General features: G+C 39.7%; 1 protein-coding gene and 1 long non-coding RNA gene across 6 annotated transcripts; one reads left to right on the top strand and one right to left on the bottom strand.

Annotated features, from left to right (window-relative positions):
- Positions 1 to 1,791: 1,791 nt before the first annotated feature.
- LOC102683004 (leucine-rich repeat-containing protein 43) lies at positions 1,792 to 22,737 on the bottom strand. 5 transcript variants are annotated; one of them, XM_015366434.2, is made up of 14 exons: positions 22,633 to 22,737; positions 20,150 to 20,335; positions 17,408 to 17,461; positions 16,629 to 16,877; positions 14,151 to 14,261; positions 13,699 to 13,838; positions 11,862 to 12,100; positions 9,419 to 9,615; positions 9,025 to 9,187; positions 6,760 to 6,899; positions 6,013 to 6,096; positions 4,780 to 4,983; positions 2,593 to 2,680; positions 1,792 to 2,006 (listed from the first exon to the last, which is right to left on the bottom strand). In XM_015366434.2, exons 2-14 carry the CDS (start codon positions 20,177 to 20,179, stop codon positions 1,873 to 1,875), a joined length of 1,833 nt encoding a protein of 610 aa, XP_015221920.2. In that variant the 5' UTR covers positions 20,180 to 20,335; positions 22,633 to 22,737; the 3' UTR covers positions 1,792 to 1,872. The 5 variants fall into 5 exon arrangements, 4 of the variants coding, with proteins under 4 accessions (XP_015221920.2, XP_015221917.2, XP_069038264.1 ...); XM_015366431.2 differs by lacking the exons at positions 20,150 to 20,335; positions 22,633 to 22,737 and having other exon boundaries at positions 17,408 to 17,688; XR_001480704.2 differs by lacking the exons at positions 20,150 to 20,335; positions 22,633 to 22,737 and having other exon boundaries at positions 1,917 to 2,006; positions 4,758 to 4,983; positions 17,408 to 17,693.
- On the top strand, positions 5,975 to 22,791 carry LOC107079788 (uncharacterized). Its single transcript, XR_001480705.2, has 3 exons — positions 5,975 to 6,131; positions 20,279 to 20,409; positions 20,800 to 22,791. It is a non-coding gene; the product is annotated as an uncharacterized lncRNA (long non-coding RNA).
- Positions 22,792 to 24,532: the final 1,741 nt, after the last annotated feature.

The raw sequence follows: 24,532 nt of genomic DNA, 5'->3' as shown, positions 1-24,532 counted from the left end.
AGTCTCTCGATGTGCAAAACTGATAGAGACATACCCCAAGCGACTTGCAGCTGTAATCGCAGCAAAAGGTGGCTCTACAAAGTATTAACGCAAGGGGGCCGAATAATTTTGCACGCCCCACTTTTCATTTTTTTATTAGTTAAAAAAGTTTCAAAAATCCAATAGATTTCGTTCCACTTCACAATTGTGTCCCACTTGTTGGTGATTCTTCACATAAAATAAAAAATTTATATCTTTATGTTTGAAGCCTGAAATGTGGCAAAAGGTTGAAAAGTTCAAGGGGGCCAAATACTTTCGCAAGGCACTGTATATTTGTGTCTAGTCAGCATAAAAATAATAGTTCAGGCCATGTCATCTTAAAAGCTGACCAAGTGGAAACATGTAAATGCTGAAAAGTAGGGGACCGAGTATCAAGCCCTAAGGAACACCAGACAGAATCCAATTTCACCTGAATTGTAACAGTGTGTTCTAGAATTTTTGCAAGAAAGGGTAAGTTGGAGGTGGGGCGAAAATTGTTTAGATTGTCCAGAGCCATGTTAGGCTTTTTTGGCACAGGGGTAATGGCAGCAGGTTTGAGGACCGTTGGTACAACGCCAGTGCTCAAGGATTCATTTATAATATGGAGGACAACAGGGCAGAGAGAAGTAAAACATTATTGAAATAAAGTGGTGGCAACGGGATCTAATATACAGGGGGTGGATTTCATATGCAAAACCAGTTTACTGATGGATACAGAGTCAAGAAGAGAGAATTAGAAAGAAGGGAACCAGTAATGTTAAGCAAGCAGGGGGGAGGTGTGCTATCTCTTGCGCACATTGCACTATCTATACCCCTTAATCACTTACGTAGATATTAAGCCCTCTACTCTCACTGCTTCCATTTTACCTGTCCCAATGTCCTCATGTGTGTGCCTTGTGACATAGGCCTTATTGCAAAATGCTGGGTAAAGTCCTGTCTTGTGGTCTTTGCTTATGGGTTAGGCTCTGGGTTACTGTAGTCCTTATAAGGAACAAGCTGCATTATCATAATGGGTAAAACTACCAGTAAGATTTGTTTAATTTTTTTTTCTTAAGTACATATGTACTTCCCCTTACAGTCTATAACAGGATAGTTCATCCTGGAACAAGAGCAATGATAAAGCTAGTAATATTATCCTTCATTTCACAATATGTGGTGATGCTGTTTGCCTTTTGTTTGTTTTTTTAAACGATACTTCCTTGCATTCATTTTAAAGGATTCCAGAACTATTTACATATAGGAGGGGAGTGACTTAAACTCCCAGTCTTATCTGGAACTTACGTAGGGAATGGGTGGAAGTTATTCAGAAGTCCCGATGCCCATGAGCTCAGGTGGAGGAGTGAAACATTGCTTTAACAATCGCACTAACTCTTACTACTTCTTTTATAAACTCACAATTCTGTCTTGTCCTGGGAACAAGGTTCTCTCTGTTACTCAGAAATTGGAAATATTTTAACTATATTTTGTGTCTAGGGATTCAGCAGAACTTTCAAGTTTCTTCTATTAACAATAAAGATATGAAACCGCAATCGGTCTTTGGGTTGCCCAAGGTAACATCAGTAATTAGTTGTTTCGCACAATAAAAAATAAGATATTTAAACTTTAGAGGGTGATCCTTAGGAACAATGTCATTTTAAGGCGATTTATAACAGGTGTGCATGTAGATGAGTTGACGCATATAGAGCCAACTTCGAGAAACAGAACAAACAAGGTAGCAAATGTCACAAAAAGGAAAACAGGACTGATCTGATGAAAAGAAGAGACATCTTCCTGTAGCGCTGAAAGTTGAGATGTTTATTAAGTGTCTCAGCCTCTGCCTTCTTCAGACAGCACAATCTGATTAGACACACCTGGTCATTGACAAGCCTCTGCTGTTGTCCTCCATTTGGATAACTGGACGGTAAACTCCACAGTCAGTGGAGTAGGCTGGTTAGGGGCGACCTCTGTTACTGCTTCCACCTCATTGCTTTTTTTTGCTTTGCCTTTACCTGAATTGAGACATGAATGATCAATATAGTATTGCAGAATCTGAATCTCAGCTGCACACAAGGCAATACTATAGAGACAACTTACAAAGCTTTAAGTAAATTGTATCCTTGCTTCACTGCTTCAAGATAGCTTATAAGCAAATTCCAATGAACTTGTTTCACACACCTACTCTTCAGATGTACCAGGTAGATGATTAATTTTACTGGTTTCCTTCGTGACATATTAACTTGTTACTTCATTTTTATGAGGTGTAACCTACAGTAGCTCTCGCTACTGACAAACGTCTGTGTAATATCATGGTCACCTTGCTTTACCAAAAAGGAGAGCAGCTTTTCTAAGACTGTCAATATTTCGTAATGAGAATAAATCGAGGGTCTTTCTGAATGCAACACAAAATTACATCACTTGGTCAATAAGAAGGTCTAATTTCAAGTTAAAAAATCAGAGAAATGTTGAACGATTTCTTCTCTCCCCACTCTGGAAATGGAGACGAGGCAAAGCCCTCTTTTTCATGAGGGTGCACGTAGCAGAGTTTTGTAGGGACAGTTGATCTCAGGTTTCCTGATGGGTCACATTGGTATTTACCTTTAGGAGAGGAGCTGGATCTCTGACTTGCTGTACTGTCTTTTCCCGATTTGGTCTTCTTCTCATCTTTGACTTTTTTTATACTTTCCTGGAAGGAAATGAAAAGGCAGGGATGTGCGACAAATACTTTTCTACCCAGCGGACAAACACAGGAAGGGCCATGTTTAATAAAATGCATGTAAAGGTAGATAAAAATGGTATATGTATTCTGTAGTATTTTAGTGTTCACAGCCTTATCACACCATGCATTTTTAAATGTTATTTACCCTAAAATGGTTTTATAGCTACTGTAACATTGATTTCCATCCATTTTAGCCTGTCCTGGACACACGAGACACAAGGCAGGACTACAGTGTGGATGGAATGTCTGTCTATCACCCACACAAGCTCACAGGGACAATTTCAATACAAGTCACCTAGCAGGTATGTCTTTTGGAAGGGACAGGAAAAGAGAACACCTGGAGAAATGCCATGTAGATACAGAGAGAACATTCATACTGCATGTGGTAACATTCATTTGCACAAATTCCTCTTATGAAAGATCTATGGCTACTCTATATTGCATCTGGCTAATGCCAAAACTGACGGTGAGATGCTTCTTCTAATCCTCAAGGCTTAATTAAACCTTTCCCCTTTCTTGTGAGTCCTGTTTTTGGTAAGCTGTTTGTGTTTTTTAAAATGAATTACAAAATAATAACAGTGTTCCTACAGTATGTGTGCTTCTGCACATTTTTTTTAATGATATGATAAGTGCAGCAACCAGGTAAACACAAGACACATGGCAAATATAGGATGAGTCACACATATGTCAAAGAAGCTGCAAATGAATGAGATTCGAGAGTTTAGAAAATTTATAAATAATGTAGGGAAGTAATAAGAGGCCTAGGTACGCACAGATAATGCTAGAATCAATGGAAACCATCCAATGCAAATGTTTGACTTGTGTAATATTTTGGCAACAATTTTGCAAGTAGGACATTGCTGCCAAAGAGAACCAGGCAACCAGAGCAACTAGTTTAGTTCCTTATCTAAGAATGTGTTACACACAGGGAATGTTGAACTAGTTCAAGTAGTGGTGTTTAAATGTTATTTACCCTGCAAATAATTTAAAGCAAATAACATTTAAAGTGTTGATGTTTGAAGTTACTTAAACACAAGAGATTATGAGGAGACTTACCAAAAGAACAATAATAATTCCTTACACTTAGTGTACACATAGTGCTTTTCTGGACATTCAACTCAAAATGCTTTATAGGTAATGGGGACTCCCCTCCACCACAAATGTTTAACCCCCAAAGTGCGCCACTACTCTCAGCACACATCAGCTATGAGTGGGTTGGAGAACAGATTAATGAAGCCAATGTATACAGTAGATTGGGGTTATTAGAAGGCCATGATTGATAAAGATCAGGGGAATATTTGGCTAGGACACTGGGGTATAGTTCCTACACTTTTTTAAAAAACACCTTGGGATTTTTAATGACCACGGAGAGCAGAACCTTGGTTTTAAAGTACATCTCATCCGAAGCATGGCACCTTTTTAATTGGGACACTAGGACCCACACAGACTGTCCCACTAACACCTCTTTCAGCAGCAACCTTACTATTTTCCAGGAGGTCTCCATCATCCAGGTACTGACCAGGCTCACACCTGCTGAGCTTCAGTGGGCTGCCAGCTGTGAGCTGCAGGGTGATATAGCTGTTGGCAAAGTACATAATCCTGAATGATACTGCCCAAGATGATCCATTGAATTATGTCAGGGTCAGCAATGACATGTAAGACTCACATTTACACAAATTTAAGGCTGAGAGCAGTAAACCTTTCATTAATAGTAGGTTTCTGCCCAGCTTTTTGATTTTAACTGATTCCTTCGGATCTCTCTGTAAACATCTGAATAGGATCCTCTGATCAATTCGCTTCTAGAAATCAAGCAAGCAGGATGAGTGGTCTCCTTTCTTTTGTAACCTTTCTAATTATTTGTCTTAATTTGATTTAATCTCTTTTTCAGTACTGATTTAAGTACATTACCCCTTTTTAAAAACAGTTCTCCTACGAATTATAAGCGAGGACTCTAAGAAATAAAGCTGTCTTCTGCAATATGTAAAGCACCGCACCTGTTTCCGTGTGTGCTGACGTCAAAGTGCGAGGTACGCCCGCAGGATACCTGGGACTGAACGACGATGTACCTTCTCCCCAGCAGGCAGTGGCCGGGCAGCCTGACTGGTCTGGAGAACGCCGCAGTCACACACCGTCTCGATGTGCCCCTCTCCGGACAGCAGGCTCTCCAGCGCCACCCAGGCAGAGCCCAGGGTCCGTCGCACGGGAGGCTCCTGAATCAGCTCTAGCTGAGGCTCCTTCTTCTTCTTGTCCTTCGGCTTTCCCTTGCCGTCCTGGGACAGGGGGCAAACGGGGGACATGTTCACGTGTCCATGGGCCTCAGCAAACAGCCTCTCCTTCTTCTTGTTTAGCTTCATCCTCAGTAGTTTAACTATCTCCTAAATCCGTTATAGCGCCTCAGTGCAGCTGCAGCTTGCTTTTTTTACATTTTCCTTTACTCGATGTGAAGCGCTTTGAAATAGTTGGGCAAATCATTATATAACAGACGCTAGACAGGTACAGAATTCGCAATAATGTGATGTTTTCCTATCACTACTAAAGTGATGACATAAATATCTGCCTTGAATATCTGTCCTTATGATGTCTCTATGACGACATAATAAGCTGCCTTGTCCAGAAACTAACAAAAAGTTCACCTATTATGTTACAGTAGCATTGTCTGTGTTAGTTAATCTGTGTTATCAGATAATCCTGTTTTAGAACACAGTGGCCTCCAGTCTCCAAGGCAAAGCATTCTACTACCGATGATACTACAGAACTAGAATGTTCAGAAACCAGATATCGTGCATCGTTTTGCATATTGTAAATGATGAGGGATACCATTATGAGTGTGAACTGAGCATGTTACTCATTTAACTGAACAGCATGGGTTTCAACAGCTTGTAATGTTGACTTGTCTATTGTGGGGCCTAGATTCAGAGATGTATTAGTGTTTTAATATTAAAGAGTCTAGTCTGAATTACAGAAGCAGATCCTAAAATCTACTTGCCCTGTTTATGCCTGTGCAGTAAATAGATTGATGCATCTACCTCTTTCCTTTGCGTCACCAATTTTTTTAAAAGGAAGATTTTGAAATAAAACCGTCTTTCTCAGAAGGAAATATACAAAACTTTCCATGGTTAAGTAAAGGACCTTCTAAGTATCCAAACAGGAACAAGCTGAACAAAAACACATTTTTTGACAATTAGTTTTCCAAGTCAGCGCATAAAAGCTGTCAGATCACAGGTGATCTTGCTTCATTGGTTCCTCGTACCCTGGTGGAGCTCATCTCAAACTGAAGAGCCCCTCTTTTATTTCTTTACCTCTTTCTCCTTCCCTGCTCCCTTCTTGCCGGATGTTGGTTTTGTACCAGTGTTCTCTCCAGTGTTGGCTGGCCAGGACAGGACCTCAAGACCCATACAGACAACACATTAAATGAAGGGTGAGTCATTAAATGGTGCTTTCATACTGCACAGCTCTTGAATTTGTAATTAAGTTCTTTGGCGAATATAAGAACAGCCCTATTAATTCATATATGATTTGTAAGTTTTGCACGTTTGCATTATAATCCCTTGAAATCCATGGACTGTTCCACGAACATCAATATGGTGTATACAGAACAGTAGCAAGGGGCCGGGGGCTCTGTTTGAATTCTCTTCTTTAAATTCACACTTCCTAAGCAAGGCCTACAAGCCCACTTTTGCCCATTTGGTTGTAAAATATCATTTATATCTCATTATATTTTTCACATTTCACATGAGGGAATCTGTGATGCAAGGCACTCTTTTAATGTTTTGTTTTTCTAATTTTCCAAGACGGAAAGTTATGGGGGACATACAAGCACAAAACAGCCTGCATGATCACTGGGCGATGAGCACTGACAAGCACGTCTCTAATGTCGAAAAAGACAGGAAATCAATTAACTGAACAAAGCGGTATACTTAAGAACGTTCTTCAAATGGAAAATGAAAGAAGGATAAATTGGCAATATATGAATAGACAGATGCTATGATAAGTTGGAAAACAAGATACGATTATGGAGCCGTGCATGATTCTAGCTGCGATTGTACCTTCTGTTCTTCCACTGTCACTTGCAAACCTCTGAGAAAGAATCTTTTAAGGGCTGGCAGGTCCCGTGTTCGATGGACAGCCCTGTACTCACTGTCCATCACCTCCTTCCAAATCACACCTGGGGTACGGTGAATAGTCACTGTGAAACAGATGAACGTTTTTCATTAGTATGGAAAGCAGAAGAGTTTCCAGGACCCGTCTGGGCATGGCACAGAGCGGTGACACTTAGGGCTGATGCCTGACAGCTCTTGGGTTCTAGGTGCGATTGTAGAGTTTGCACTCCAGGGGAGAGCCACTGTGCTCCACTGGCTGTTTTATTTGTACCAGCTGGGAATCGAACTCGGATGATTGGTTTTCTCCTACCAGCCAAAGGCTTGCTAACTAGGTGGACTGACGTCTGTAAGCTGTCCAGAGTGTGGGTCCACTCTTGCGCCCTACACCCTCTCCACGAATAGCCTTTCTGATGACGGATGAATTTCTTTGGTCTCGACAACATCATTGCCGCTACCTACTGCTGTCGTTTACATGGACGTGCTTGTTATTAATTAAAACATCCGCATAGAAGAGGGAAATCTAATTGCTGATTTATCAGATTTAGGAAGCTCCCCAGCCACACTGTCCACCAGCAGAACTAACACTAACTCATTATTTATTAACCCATACTGTTGGAAACAGTCAACTCTAACTTAACTGGTTAATATTTTACAATTGTTCAAACATAGCTTGAAAGAAATGGTATGTTCTCAGTGTGTTCTTTGAACCCCATTAAATGCATATTTTCTTATTAACTACTGAAAATACTCATCATCTACAAGGAATGAAGGAAAACTGGCAGATTCTTTAAGCTTTTTTGAAGTTTCTTAATCAAACTGATCTAAGAAGCAACCAAGCAAGAAGTTTCAGTATAGTGTTTTCAGTAGACACATTTCAGTCGCACATGCAAAAGCCAAACAGGTTCTCACTTAGTTATTATGTCTGGAACATTTACCACACCCTGAAACAGTGAGCCGTAACATCAACGAGATGTGGTTTGGGAGAGGCTATGACCCAGACACTGGGGTCTACTACTTATTTTTTTCATATGAGTTGATCATGGGACCAGTGCTGTGAGGATCAAAGATCTCTCCAAACCGATGGGTCAAGTGCTACATAAGCTTGTTTGAAATTAAACGTTTTTTTTTTTAGCAAAATGAAAGTCTTTTTTTCTTTTTCAAAGGCTCAACAACATATATGTAAATACCCTCTGTTGTTGGTACACATTTAAAATTGTATGCAGTGTAAAATGATCTATATTTAAGAATATGAAATTGACCATACTATTTTTTCCTGAAGAGAAGAGTTTAAACCGACACAGAAATAGAGTGAAATGGGTTTTGTTACAATAAGAATCAGGATTTAAACACACACTCATGGAAACAAAACATCCCCCTACATACCAGCACCTACATAGAGTCAACATTAAAAGAACAACTCTCAGAAAGATTGTAGCTGTTAGAGATTAAATTGGGAACTATCGGTTTGGAGAGATTTTTGATCCTCAGAGCTCAGACATGTTCCCTGAAACAGTATGCCAGTCTCTTTCCTGTCTCACCAAGTTCCCTTGGAATAGCCATCAACACAGTACTTGTCTGCTGTCTTTTATTTGACTTGGTTTCTTTCCTGCCACAACATAATCTTGACTCCTTCTTGCTTGTTCAGGGCCTGCGGCCCTCCAACGATAGTTGCCCCTGGTGTGAGTTGAAACAGTTAGCCAGGTCCTACATTATCCATGTCAAAATCATTCCAAATCCTATGTCCTCCAACTTTGCCTCAGCCATCATGTAACCTAAGGGCTCACCTTTCCTGATCCTTATAATTTCCAGAAAAACGTAAAACTGAGGTCCTGACTCTCTGTGGTCACTAAAAATCCCAGGGTGTTTCTCGAAAAGAGTAGGGGTGTAACCCCGGCGTCCTGGCCAAACTTCCCATTGGCCCTTACCAAACATGGCCTCCTTATAATCCCCATCTATGAATTGGCTTCATTATTCTGTTCACCTCCCCACTAATAGCTGATGTGTGGGGAGCATTCTGGCACACTATAGCTGCCATTGCACCATCCAGGTGAGGCTGCACATTGGTGATGGTTGAGGGGAGACCCCATTACTTGTAAAGCACTTTGAGTGGAGTGTCCAGAAAAGTGCTATATAAGTGTAAGCAATTATTATTACTTATTATTATAGCAGTGATAATAACATGACAGGTGAAATTTTGGGGAGTGCACTGACCCTCTATTCCATCAGGAGGCGCTGTCCGCAAAGGGTAGTTGCCGGATTCCTCATGGCTGTCCCTCTCTGAGGACTGGGGTTCCTGAATGATCTCTCTAGCTCCTTCTGTTCCGGTGAACACAGTCGGGTCTGCAGGGTTTTTGAGGCTACTGCTTTTTTGTTCCTGCCAGAACAAAGCATTCGTGTAGTTAAAATGATGGGCAAATAAAGAACAGTTTAGCTACTGCTACCACCCCGATATCAATTGTGCATACACATCAAGTTCAATTTAAAATATCCATTTTCACGAGCAAGGTGCAAATTAAGCACTCTGTGAGCACCGCTGTTTGAAAATCCTGGCAAGTTCTCACAATAGTTTCAAACTATTTCAAACTATACCTGATGAGGAACTTACTGGGAGCCCGTCTGACTCGTACTCTGTCTGCTGCACCAAAGCCAGGGGATTATATCCAAGAAACTCATAGGTGATGAGGAAGCTGTAAGCTATGAAGGGAAACTCGTTTGCTGTCTTTTCTGCCTCCAAACAAGGATCTGGAATTCCTTTCAATTCACCAATCTTCACAATTACCACACCTTCTTCTGCAATTAATTCTGAAAAAACACAAAACCGCATATTCACACACTTGTTGGACAAGCGCCTGCAGGACAAAAACAAGCTGTGAGGACTCACAAAAACAGCTCTCTTTTATTTGCACTTACATGCCAGCATGCCATATCATGCCAGCAGCCATATCACCCTGCAACTCACAACTGGCAACCCACTGAAGCTAAGCAGGTGTGAGCCTGGTCGGTACCTGGATGGGAGACCTCCTGGGAAAAACTAAGGTTGCTGCTGGAAGAGGTGTTAGTGGAGCCAGCAGGGGGCGCTCACCCTGCAGCTCATGTGGGTCCTAATGCCCCAGTGTAGTGACGGGGACACTATACTGTAAACAGGTGCCGTCCTTCGGATGAGACGTAAAACCGAGGTCCTGACTCTCTGTGGTCATTAAAAATCCCAGGGTGTCTCTCGAAAAGAGTAGGGGTGTAACCCCGGCATCCTGGCCAAATTTCCCCATCGGCTGTTATCAATCATGGCCTCCTAACAATCCCCCTCTGTGAATTGGCTTCATTACTCTTCTCTCCTCCCCACTGATAGCTGATGTGTGGTGAGCGTTCTGGCGCACTATGGCTGCTGTCGCATCATCCAGGTGGGGCTGCACACTGGTGGTGGTGGTGGAGGAAAGTCCCCATTACCTGTAAAGCGCTTTGAGTGGAGTGTCCAGAAAAAGCGCTATATAAGTGTAAGCAATTATTATTATTATAATTACATAGCCGGGATTTTATATCTGGGGGATGGGAGGGGCAGGGGCACCCAAGTGAGACTTTTAAATGAAACTGTCTTCTGAAATAAGACGTACTACAAAAGGTGTACTACTATCGCACTCTTCCCCCAGTAATCTCTGTCTGAAATCCTGAGCTGTGAGTTGTGAGTTTCAGACGTGAGTTGAAGCATGCTGACCAAGGGGCATAGATAATGTCACTGCGCATGTACTGTCTTTCTTCATCCGTCACACACACGTCACAGGTGTCCTGTGTTTAAATTATATGTTACTCCGACACCCCTTGGCAACCTTGTTAAGAACCTGTGTATTAATGCAATATCTTTTGTATATGTTCTGCATGCCATGAATTGGCCTTTTGAGATACAGTCTCCTTCTTTTGAACAGGTCATCTATTTACTTAGTTTTCAGTGGCACCCAGGTTTTGCATTTTTAACTCCCCTGGAATTATTGGAGAACATGGCTGGTCAGTGTGACCCTCACGTCTGCACAGGACAGATGTTTGGCCCTTCTCCATTCACACCTGAGCCTAGCGCCAGTGGCAGAGATAAGGCGCTACAGGAAGGGCTAGAGTAACTCTTGTAGACCCCACTTCAAAGTCCCCCCAGCAAACTGCAGATTGCTCCTGCCTGGATTGTCTGTCTGTACTGATTTGCTTTAGGCTGGACGTGAAAATAAAAATAAAAGCTGCTTCCACATTTTGGCACAAGAATGCAGACCAAAACTTCTCATTCACCTGACTCCAGACAACCATCTCCAAAATGCTAACAATGACTTTGTATTGGCAGGAACACCTTTGCCTTTCACGCGCTAGGAAATGGAATCTTTAGCATTTGATCAACAAGGCAAAAACCTCCAATGGATTCTTACATTACTTCCAAAACGGTTTATTTTGGATTTATGTTCCAGTAAGTACCATGGTGTATTTTGTGAGTTTTCTGGATAACGGCATTATCATCAAACAAAATAATATTGAGGAAAGCCATCTGAACCATAAAACCATGAGGTCTGCATTGGTTTATTGCTTGACCCAAACACTGGACGAGAACACACATGAGGAATGGAGAGAATCATAGAGCTTAATCAGTGGTCTATAAGAGCTACTAAAAGAGAGTGAAGGGGAATTCGAAATTTCATAAAGTATGATAGCCTAAGCCAAGAGTTAGTGTCAATATTAGCAGTAACTAATAATGTTAATCTGACATCAGGCCCTTTGATTTTACTTGTGACCCAGGTTGCTAAATGAAATCGGGAGAATCTTGGCAGTTTAGAAGAACAGAAACGTGCTTCAGAAGAGAGAGAACAAATATAGACAACTAACGGGGTTCAAACATTTGTGGCAGTAAGAGTAACTTTACATATTGGTGGTAAAATCTATTTTCTTGTAAAGAAAAAACAAGGAAACACAACAGCAGGGCCTGGTATGTTAACTAGATAAGGCTGGAGTAATGACACTGCCCGTGGATCACATCCCAGGGAGAGAGAGGCTACTGTATGTGATAAGATGTATGCACAGACCTCGTTTCTTGGCCAAGCCAGAGAAGCAGTGCCTCTCATCGGGAGAAACCCGGGCGTCGTCCAGGAAGATGAGGCGGGGCAAACTGTCCAGGGTGTAGCCAGGGTAGGAGGGTGCGAGAGTCAGAGGGGCCCCCTGGAGCACCAGGCACCTGAGGCTGGGCAGTGTGGCCAGGGCGTCCATCATCCCCACCTGATCTCCAAACCCAGAGAAGCTCAGGTCCAGAGAGACCAGCTCAGGCCTGCAGAGGGGCAGATAAGGATTATTCTGGGTGATTATTATCCATTGGCTCCCACCAGATCCTGGTTTACTGCAGCACAGCATGTTGACATGTTTCCCAAAGCATTTCCATGCTTGTCCTATGACTCGATTTCCAGAATAACCCACTGGTTTTATAGAGCTTTCCAATACCTCTCAATTATTCACTATTATGCTTACATTATAATTTCACAGTGCTTTACTATATTTTACTGCTTTTACCATGGTATTACAAAATTTGTCTAGGGAATTACTCAGTGCACTTGGTTAAGCCTGGCCAGCAGAGGTGACACTTAAACAGCTCCGTGACCTACAGAGAGGATTTTCAGAATTAAAATTAGGGATTTCTAGTCTGTCACTGGCACTGATTGACTGACTTATTTCCAGTAAACCTCAGTTATGATATTCCCTTATATACATATTATATACATCCAATTGTATACATACAATTTATAGATTCATCACATTCACCGTGTCCAGAGGATTTCCAAAATGCAAAGGTGCTGTTTAATTTCCAATTCAAGTGAGAGACACCTAATCATGTCAGATATGATCAAACTATTTCTATTTCTTCGTAGATTCATTTGCATGGACTGGGAATTAAAGTTTAATCAAATATCTTGTGTCTGTTCTGTGTTGATGATGTGATGTCCTCTGATCTGTCCATTTTTATTAAAATGGGTTTGTCTCCACCTACTGGTGAACTACAAGGGAAAGTATACAAAGTTTGCCTGTACCTGTAAATAAAAATGTTGTTCATAGGACTCACAATTAATGTTTGCTCTTATTATTATGTCCTATTTTGACTGAAGGTTCTGAGAAAAGTTATACATTAAACAAGAATATTTATTTTAGGATATAAATGAATAAGCAGTAAATATTAGATTCCAAGAGGATTAATATCAGTTTTTGCATCGTTTGCTGATCACAGAGTTCTGTAATGGTACCAAAAAAAACTACAAGAAAAAAAGTATTTTTAAAAGCTTGCATCTTCTTTGACAGCCACATATTAAGAAACACTAATATTCTTGTTTCCAACAATCAGTGTCTGATTAAAAAAAGTTGCATCAAAACCTTTCTGTTCCTAAAAAAAGAAGAAAGATACAATATCTAAAATGGTAAAAATCTATACCATCTCCTGTAAAGAAAAGCATGTGTAGTTTTTTTAAGAACTATTTGGAATATAAGATGAGAAACATTGTTGTAGAAAGACCACAGATCTTATATTTTTGATGCTAGAGATGATGTAGGATCCACAGTGTGCATTGTATTCTCAAGCACTGGTCACCACTCATTTTGAAGGCTGGGGCTGAGATTAATGTGTGTTGTGTGTTGTGGAGTACTGAGAATGCTCTGTATTGGAAGGTGATATAAGAATAAAGTTGATTGATTTATTGATTGGTTAATTAGGTTGGCTGGTTGGCTGCTTGATTTTTTTATTTGGTTGATTGTTTGATTTGGTTGATTTGGTGGATAGATACTGTAGAGGGCTGAAATAGAGATACTTCAATTCTTAGGTGTGCTCAGTTATGGTGCAGAGGCTTGAGCAATGGTTTTATAACGGTGAAAGATGAAACTCACCAGAAGGCTGCCATCAGATATTTGTAGTTCGTGACTGAGGAGAGCCGATTGTAACCCAAACCCAGGTGCTGCAGTCCAGGTGGAGGATTTTTGCAAAGACCCTTCATATCAGAGATCTCATTGGCACAAAGCTCAAGCACCTGGAGCAAGAAGATAGCATTGCTACAGGTTACCAAGAGCAGTCTCAAAGACAGAATAGTGGTAAATATTATGAGCTGAAGTTGTTCAAAATTTGATGTCTGAGGTCTGTTTTAGTAACTTAACTCTTCTCTGGTAGTTTTACTACAGCCTCATGTCAAGACTTGTTGTGTGGTACTTTAATATGGAATGTCATGACGTTCAATTATACATTTAATATAAAATTTATATAAAACAATATACATTTAAATATTCATTAATCCCCGGGCCCTTAAAAAAAATTAATGACCTTATCTAGATATTAAAACACTTACTTTGAGTGCTCTGGGCAAGTGGTCTGAGTTTATTTCAGAGATGTGGTTTCCACTTAAGACAAGCTCTTCTAGGTTGATGAACCTGAGCAGCCGTTCATCAACAACTGAGACCTGAAATACATTGGGGGGGCATGAAAAATCAAAGCCTCCAGACCTGCTCACTGCAGTCGAATAGCAAAGGTTGGACTTGGTGTGCAGCTTACAGAAGCAAAATTCCAGTTGCAATTGCCCTATATGAACTTTGTTTTATCATACATTGGAAAGAGGATGGTTAGCAATTTCAGATTTCTTACCACTAGGTGTTTGTGTGAAGCAGCATTTCAGACTGAAGACAACAATCTGCATGCATCATAAATGACATTTCCCAACACGTTAGGAGAGGCATCAGCAAGAAACCAGGTTTTCAAGCCCCACCTGATTCTGTTTTTGAAGCGCAGAACTATTTTTTAACAGTAATAAAGAAGGTACAGTGTTTTATGATGCTTTTGGCTAAAATGCCACTTAAATCAAAAGCAAATGTAGTCAGAAAATGTTATATTAAAACTTTACACTTGACTTAGAGTTCAAGGGAAAAAACAGCTTTTTTTAATTCTTTAAATGTGGTACACACTGCAGTGCAGTCAGGAAGACTTATCATTGACATGATGTCCATGTCTGAAGCTGTTTTTTGTAGTTAAAATCATTTTAAGAATATTTTGACAATTTCCTTCTCTTAAACATTTTTTTCACTTAAACTGGTAAAATATAACTATAACACATTAAGCATAACATTGCTTCACAGATTAAGACAAATTCAGGTTTTAAAGTGTTTCTCCCACAGTCCACAGACATACTGGCAGGTTAATTGGCTTCTGGGAAAATAGGCCCTGGTGCAAGCTTGTGTGTGTCTGTGTGTGCCCTGCGATGGACTGGTGTCCTGTCCAGGGTGTATCCTGCCTTAAACCCATTGCTTGTGGGGACAGGCTCCAGCTCCCCGTCACCCTGAATTGGATTAAACAGTTAGAAGTTGGATGGATGGAAAAAAATATAAACAGATAAAATTGTGAAAAGCATTATTACTCAACCCTGCCATCTCAATACACAATAAAGGTAATCTTCAATTGATGTAAATAACCACAACATGTTTGTTTGCCATAAAAAACACACATAATCTGGTGAATGACAGTATAGGTGTCCCCTTCCACTGGAGGGTCAGTTTTTAGACAAGGTGTCCTGTCCTGGTCCTGGACTGCTGGTCAGTGGGATTGCAGGTTTTCTAGGCTTCTTCATAGCACAACAGCACCTGAAGACTTGGGAGATGTTGTCCCATTAAACCAAGGCAAGGTGATTAGGTTGTGAAGAGCTGAAAATAGGAAAGCAGGGATTGCCCGTCCCTTACATGACCTCATAGTCATTATGTTTAGTCATTAATGTAGTCACTACCATTTCCCTATGTGACGTCTGTCAAGCTGATCTTTAATCTGAGGCTTTGGAGTGCATTTCTACATATCCTCCCTAAAAAACCAATTTGTCATCCTAACATTACCCTGATGGCTATCACCAGTTGGGGAGGATGTGTCAGCTGCAGGATGACATGCATTGAGAGTCTGAGGTCGGCTGGTTTCTGGGTTGAGTTTCCATGTCTCCGGCATTTTCCGTTGGCTTACAACACAAAAAGAGAGTGGCCACTCAGCAGATCAAACTGCGATAATGATGACCACCCAGGAACTGCGTATGCTTCCCGAGTATAACGGAAGTATGCTTCTTGAACTACGCTGGTGGAGCTTCCATCTTGAAGTCCGTGTATGGACAAAATCGATCAGGCCTACTTGACGTTGAAGTGTATTTTTTAAACACGTACATAGGCAAAGTTTTCCAGCAACATAACTTCTATGTGGGAAACATACAATGGTTCACTTCGCCCTGAAAGACATACTTTGGCTAGTTGTAGCACGGCAGGAATATAGACAAATACAAACGTTTTGCCTTAAAAGCTAAGTAAAAGTTTAAGATATAAGATTAAGAAGCACCAAGCAAATTCTCATGCAACAAACAAGATTTTGATCTCAGTACATGTCCGTGTACATTTATGATCTTCCTGCCATTTTAAGATTATCAAACATTTTTTGAAAAATGAGAAACAACGCCTAATGTTACAAATCCTTAAATCAGTCTTCTGAAGGATTTCTATAGATTTAGAAATAGACCTGCATCCATGACAAGAGCTCAGCTGACCCATTTGAGAATTCCACAGTCTATTATTATTTTGGCATAATAATACAGCTACAGTACAATTAATATTGTACTATAGAGTTAGTCTAATTCATGATAATGACTATATTAATTATTTTTTACCTTCATTTAGCACATTTTATATCAAAGGATCCACAAATACTAGCTCACTTGGCATTTCCTATTGTTTAATAAGCCAACCAAGATGCCCTTTTCAAATGAAAGAAAACATCAGAAGTAAGGGAATAAAATGATCCTTATACTCACTCCCTTGTCCACAATTCGAAGTTTCGTAAAGTATTTGAAGATGAAGTCACTACAGATAGGGCCATGGCTCCTCACTGCCATCTCCTTCAGTCCCCTCTCCTGGCCACAGGCGTCCTCCAGTGTCCATGGCGACAGAGTGCCATTGAGGTATTCAATCAGTGTCTCAGTCTCTTCCACCCCTGCACCTCCGAGCTCCTGCTCTCCAAATCCAGAACTCCTTCTCCAGTCTGGAGCTCTGTTAGGCTTGTTCTGCACGAAGGAACAAAGTTTTTTTTTTAAATCAAACTCCTGTGCAAAATCCTGATGCTAACAAAACAAAAACACCAAGTGAGACAGCATTTTCTTTAATTCTATTTCTCCCTGGTTTATCAATCTGCTTGTCTTCCAAAAAGTCCAGTCTGGAGTTAAACGAAGAGTTAAACCCAAAGATATACAGTGAAGGAAGAGAGTGAGAACTGAATGTAGGCCTCTGGAGACAAATCTTAAGAAGGGTCAGATACGAACCCAGGGCCAAGACTTTGAAATTAAACATCGCCACATATGAGTAAAGAAAATGCTCCATCACAGAACACAGCATTTACCTTAGGCCTTCTGGTGTTTTCCTCGCAATAAACACAAAGTAATCTGCTAAGTAACAGGCCAGTGTCTGTTTTCTGTGATTAAATAAAAAAGTAATAAAAATGACAGGACACGGCACTAACAATGCATTCAAGACAGAATATATGTGAGAGATGTGTGCACAGCTTGTTTGCACACACAAAAAGGATTTAGCAGCTCACCCAGCTTCCTGGACCACATGGGAAATCCTTCAAGCACAGAGCGCACAGCTGCTGCTGGAAGGCAGAAGAAACAGTGGAAAAGCTCATCCCAGAAAGAGTCAAGGAGGATCAAGCCATCAAAAAGTTGACCATCGAGTTGAAAAGACAGAAAATGCCCTTCCAAAAGCTTCTAGTGCATTATGTTTAAAGGGAATCTTTCTGTTTCTCTAACTTCTTTTAAAGTTCTGTTAATGCTCCTGTTCTGTTTACAATTTGACAGCGACTGAGATACAGCAGGCCAGTTCTGCATGGTTGCTAAGCAACAGAAGTGGCAGCTCCAAGACACTGATACAGTATACCCTGGCTGTTAGCTCTACTCAAAATTAAGACAGCTAAAGACTCACATTAACCTCCTTTAGTATGTTGGGCCAGTGTTACCTCCCCATCACAAACATTTTCCAATTCACTGTTCTACCTGAAAGCAGTCTTGCTGATTTGTTTACTTCCCACTAACACAACTTTTTACATTGCTTAGTGGGGGGTAATTTAAAGGCATACAGTACATTGGGAGAGCTCCAACACCTGGATTTGTGTTGACGAAGGGCACTAAGCAGCCAGGACACATTACTCTTTTAACACAATACTGTCCATGAAGTGGACTACACATGCTACATAATGATGTTGACCCTTGCTGTATACAGTTTATGTCAACAGTTTTTCCTCCCAGTGTTATGAAAACGCAAGAGATAATTAGTATTTAACGCTGTAATGTGTGTGACTATACGCACTTAAAAGACATCAGAACATTGAAAATGTTCCTTGTAAGATAATACATAGTACATAATATCTATATATGTAAAATATGGAACCCACTGTTGAATTTTGAATTGGAAAATATTTGTCCCATTTAACATCCCATTACCTGATTTTTGAGAGCAAGAATCCTTTTTTAAAGGGCATTATACAACGTTCTATTTAAAGAAAAAACAAAATATTCTGTATTATTCCGCTTTTAACCCCATTTCCCATGATTCTTCTTATTGTTAGTTTCAAACGTCATTCTGCGTGTCTAGATATGATACCATCTAATTCTATAGAAACAAAGATAGCGGTAGATTATTATATATTCTGGAGAGTAAAACATTTTGACTCATTTCTTCCTTGAACAAGTCTCAGTGTTGAATATAAATATCAGGCTTAAGATTCAAAACTTCAGAATCTTCTTCAGCTTGGCAGGAAAGGTGTGAATCCACCACAATGGACTGTGAAACAGGTAGGAATAACGGCACATAGCTTTCTCCTTCATCACTTCTTGCATTTCCCAAGACTGCTTCTAGAGGTTTTCTGACTCTTCACTTCATTTAAACCAAACATATACCATTGGCAACCATAATATTTTTAATGTTTTCGGATGACAAAGCTTTTGTCAATTGTGAAACTAAAAGACAGTCCTGAAAGAGCTTTTGGGTGAAGGCTGTGTGGATTTCTTAGACAATCAATGTGTTACTTTGATGAAACTTTCAAAACTGACTCTTGAAGTAATTTTGTGTATATTACCAAGGAGGAAAAAAAAACTTATAGCTCTCAATATATTTTGCCTCTAAGCTCCCATGTGAATGACAATCTAAACACCTCAATGTCTGATATGCAGAGAAACACATGCTTCAGGATATGGTTTCTTGCAAACATCCTTTGGTATTGTGACTCTTAAAAGACTGCAAGGCATCAATAGACCTGCAGTGTTTATGTATTTTTTGTGGTTTGGACACTAATTTCTAAGTGTCTAAATCAATATTTATTAATAAGTATTTTAATAAAACACTTATTTCTTTTATGTTTCAAAAATAAGAAACCAGTATGTGTTATTAATTTTTAGCCTTTTAATTGGACTTGAGCGATCCACAACTTACTAAGGATTTGAGACTGCACAATACATTTCTTGAATGTTGATGTCCAGAATGGAACAATTCTGTCTCCTTTCTTTCACTTTTAAGTGACAGCAATAATACCAGTCATAAAATCCTTTGAATTAATGCAAGGGGAGTTATTGCGATACGTTGCACTCTGAGGAGAGACTTACCTGTAGGTATGGAAAATCGTTAAAGATTTCTGTCACAAAAACACCCATTAAAAAAGAAGAAACTTCCAAGCATTGCAAGAAGGCAAGAAAGCTGTCATCTGGGTATGACCTATAACTTATAACTTATAATCTCTCTACAATGAAATGTGGGTTGTGCTAACTGCACTGGAAAGACATTTTGACTTTTCTGACAAAAATAACTAATTCACCTGCACACCTCTAAAACAAGTTTCGGATGTTTTTATTTTCAGAAAAAGAACCATTACAATGAGCTTCCAACAGGAATTGCTAGTTTTGAGAGGCTGTACAAATTCAGCCTGCTGACTGTAAATCAGTGATCTGCAATAAAAAATACGTCTGCCAATTGTACATGCAGGCTGCATATTTGGCCCTCATGCATGGATGAGGGCTGTTCTGTATCTCTGGTTGAAATATCTAATCTGCTTTTTTAAAGAAGCCCAAAGTTTCTCTGTTTACTTAGAAGTGCCGCATGTGTAAAATTATTTGAAAATTTGCTAGTGCTTATTATCTTGCTGGTATACCATCTGTTGTCTTGAAGGTCATGACCCACAGAAACTGCATAGCCAACAACTTATCTAAATTTGTCATTGTGATTTATTTTTCTGAAAGAAAAGCATCCGAATAAGGATGATATATAACACCACACAAAGTCTGCTACTTACAAAGTGCCTCAGTCGTAGTGGTTTGCTCATTAGATGTTCTGAGGAAATGATGTGACTCGGATACTTTAGGGCTCCTGATGTGATGTCCGCAGTGTTTTCAGCATCTGTGTGTGTTTTCTTCCTGTCCAGGAATACGGCTTCTGGTCCTGATCACATGCCTTGCTTTCACTGCTTCTGTGCCAGTCACTACAAGTCAAAGGGAAAGGGAAAACAGAAAACAAGCCCTTGCTGTACATGTTCGTAATCTGCTAAAAGAATATGTAAGTACATACAGTTTCCATCTGGGATGCTTGCCTCTTTTTTAAAAAAGAAAACTGCTGTCTGTGTGTAGTATTGAAGTTCTGCTCAATTTTTTAAAGCACGGTGACTGACCGTTATCAAACTCCTCACAGCAGAAGCACAAAAAACATTAAACAGTTTGCAGACCCACACAAATGATTGCAAGATTCACACATATTGAAATAGATCACATTTCCATCAACTCTTCAGTCAGCCAGCGGGATCACATTGTTAAGCACTTAGACGTAGACAAGAAAAGGAACCTTTTCGTCATACTCGGTAGACACCTGTCATCCAACAGTGATGAACATAAGTCATTCATTATCGTTACGATAATGAGCGGTGGGATTTTCTGTTTTTGTGCTTCCCAGGAACGACATGTCCTGAATATCGAAACCGCTCGTTCAAAGCTGAAGGGGATGCCAGAGAATGACATGGAGAACGTGGCTCAGACTGTCTGCGTGTTTCAAAAGTACCTTGACAGCATGACTGAACATCACAAGAACCTGAGCCCCGGACAGTCTTTCAACCATTCCTTTAACTTAGTCAAAAACCAGTTCCGTTCTTTAAAGAAACAGATAACACCAGCCTGTAATGATGATCACGTGCTCATAGAGGTTGCGAATAACACGTGGGAGCAGAAGGATTTAGGCTATAGGGTGCTCAAGCAGTTGAAATTATGGGTCGAGGAACTGAAAGTGGCAAATTCCTAATGAGCTTGTAAACGGGTCTTGGTACCGCTTGATTTTATGGAGCATATTCAGTAATAATTGCACATCAGCATTGAATAATTCTGTATTACTCCCAGCTACCTGCAAATTGCGAAAGAATGACATTATTAATTTTTGCAAACATTATTTATAGCAAGACCCCCCCAAAAAAACTCAATCACCTTCCAATGCCTTTGTAGTGACAGAGGTGGATTCCATTGAGCCTCTGAATTCCATTGAGAGGTGGCTCTGAGAACTGGCCTCCTGGACACCAGTGAATAAAAATAGTGGGTTTCTGGAGCCAGACACTCTATGTCATTTACACCCCCTTAATGAAAACAGATTTTTGATCATTAATTGATAGTAATGGGGCAAGATGAAGCCTCGTTAAAAATGGAATGTTATTTTATGCTGCACAGAATAATGCCACCTGACATGCGCCTCTTGCTTGAACGCATTACAGGGCAGAATGACACAAGAAGAAGAAATATATTTTTACAGTGGTAAAATATCCTGAAGCACTAACACCTCTTCCAGCAGCAACCTTAGTTTTTCCCAGGAGGTCTCCCATCCAGGTACTGACCAGGCTCACACCTGCTTAGCTTCAGTGGGTTACCAGTTGTGAGCTGCAGGGTGACATGGCTGCTGGCTGTTATATGTCATATATGTCAAAATATGTCATATGTTGACATATTTATTATTTAGAATTACAGAGCAAGGTGAAAAATTATTTTTTTTCAATGGTATTTATTTATTAAACAACATGTATATTGAAGTATTTATGATTTAGAACAACACGAAGATGAAAAAGTATATTTTGTTTTACAGTGGTATTTATTAATTAAATAAATAACTTATACAGAGATATATTTATTTTTTGTTAAGATCAAAAGGTTATTTATTACAGCTGTCCCTTTATTGATTGTATCTGTGGCCTTTCCAGCACACTAATGAAGTATTATTTTAAAAAATGTATTTCTCTACATTTGATCAGTTCATGGTATTTGATGGTCTTCCCATCCTTATCTCTTCTGCTTTTATTCTTCAAGTGGATGAGGCTCACAGGACTCGTGACTGCACTACACAGTGTGGGTTATAAATCTGGGGGGTCCCTAAGATATAAATCTAATTCTCAGTGCCTCAGACAGAGAGAAGGACATCTCTCAGATATTCTGTAACGAACCTATTTTATTAATTATAAAAATATCAAAACACAATAAATTGTGAAAAAGGAACATGGTCATCAATGAGACTCACTCTGCCCTCTGACATTGGAAGAACTCTACTACAAGTTAACCACTAAAGAAACCCCAAACTCAAATCAGACAGATGCAATAGATACACCGTGCCATAAGGATCTGACCCAGAAGGGGCTGTGGTCAGAGCAGGCCACTGGATCTGAAGAATTAAGCACACAGAGGCCCAGATTGGTAGTGTATGGAGTTCAACTATCATACCTAGTCTATTATTCAGAACAAATCCTCTTTCACGTACCTTTCCTGGCCAGTCTGGTTTCTTCTGCGCCCCATTGCCTTTTAGTCGTCACACGTCAATCCATTTCAAAAGGTCTTTCCCCTTTTTCAAGGAGGCTTTCAAGATATATCTGTAGATTTCCTTTGGCCCTGCCCAGTGCTCTCTGGCACCAAGGATTTAAAGAAGTAAACTAAAGGTTTAACTTCCGCTCATCGCTTGGTTTTGTTCAATAATCTCTGTTCAATAATAATAATAATAATAATAATAATAATAATAATAATAATAATAATAATAATAATAATAATAATAATATTGATTAATAATCTGTGTCATCTACCGCCCTGAAAAAAAGCAGAAATCCTGCTTGAAATGAAAAACGTCAAGACAGAGAGCAGCTCTGGGCTTTGTTACTCCTTCCACATTAGATGTAAAATGCTGCCACTTTTGTATTACTGCTGCTATTGTTGTCAGTTTTTTCATTTTTGATTTGTTTAGCTCTGTGCTCTGGCTGCCAGTGATTTTCCAGAAAAGACTAGCCTCAGAGTGGGATGTTGATGTTAAATAAATTCTTAAAAAGCATGTTTGCGTCGACCAATTAACGCTTTCGGTGTTAGGAAACCACTTCCTTTTTAAGACCAACGTGCTACCCACTTTTTGAAAATATACCCTCCACTTCATTAATATGGAGCACAAAAAACTCCTCAATGAAAGTATCATATACGTGTGATAACAGCTTGGTATCTGTGTCAGAGGTTATCACTTATCACTTGTGTTGAGGTGGTAGGTTACTTAACTTTGTTGTTGTTGTTGCTGCTGTTTTGCGTTTCTGTGTTGGTGTTTCCCTTAATGACTTTTATCAGAGCATACATATAAAAAAGCAATTCATTGCACTTGTGCAAATGACAAATAAACTAAACTGAACTTTTATTACTAGGGTTCAAAAAGTATTATTATTATTATTATTATACAAAGGAGCCCACTTCACCAAGCCCTAACACAGCAGCAAAGCACTATATAAATGCATTAAATAATTATTGTTGTTTTACAATGCTGAGCGAGAAAACCTTCTGGATCCTGTTGCCTCTAATCATTATTTTTAGGGAAACAAGCAATGACATTGCTTGGCCACTATTGTTATCAGGTTACTTTTTTCAGATGACATCAACCTTTTCAAAAATCTACAAAACCCCTATCTTTTGACAAAAAGGCCCCTTTTGGAAGAAAAATCTAAAATACAGCCCTGAAACATTGGATACAGTGTTAGGTTATGGCAAAGAGACATACTCAGGACTGGTCAACTGGTCACATGTTGTCACAATTTGATATAAGCATATGTCATAGATCTACAGCTTCTACTGGTCACAATGATGGCTAAAAACTTTACTAGCCTGTGATTTTTCAAAGTAGACCCCCTGTTGAAGACAAATGTCAATCAGCATAATGAATTTAAATATATCTGTTCAATAAAATATCTGTGCTACAAAGATTTCTGTTTTCCTCATAATTACTGTGAAACTGATGCTCAGTACAAATATACAGATATACCTTCATAAAAATGTCACAGTTTCATGTAGGGCTTGACAAGCTGTCTCAAGTGAACATAAAGATAGTACTAGTCTAGTGACTCATCAGGAACCGAGCTAAAATTAATCAAGCTGTCATCACTGGTGGAAAAGGATGTGTTCAAAGGCAGAATCTGATGCAATCTGTAACTGACGTTTTAACGTCAACACCAAACACTTATTCCATTACAACCTGGTACTTTCACTTTACAGCCATTCATGGAAAGTAATCCTCAACAGTGTATTGAAACGCATCACTGCATGGCTTTTATGAGGGATGTCAAAACCGCAAGAAAAAACTGCAGATATATTTAAAATAATTTTCTAAAATACTTTTAGAAACCACAATACTGTATTCT

This window comes from Lepisosteus oculatus, chromosome 22 (genome assembly GCF_040954835.1).
Source record: "Lepisosteus oculatus isolate fLepOcu1 chromosome 22, fLepOcu1.hap2, whole genome shotgun sequence".
In the NCBI taxonomy this organism is placed as follows: Eukaryota; Metazoa; Chordata; class Actinopteri; order Semionotiformes; family Lepisosteidae; genus Lepisosteus; species Lepisosteus oculatus.
This window is presented reverse-complemented; position numbering and strand designations above follow the sequence as displayed.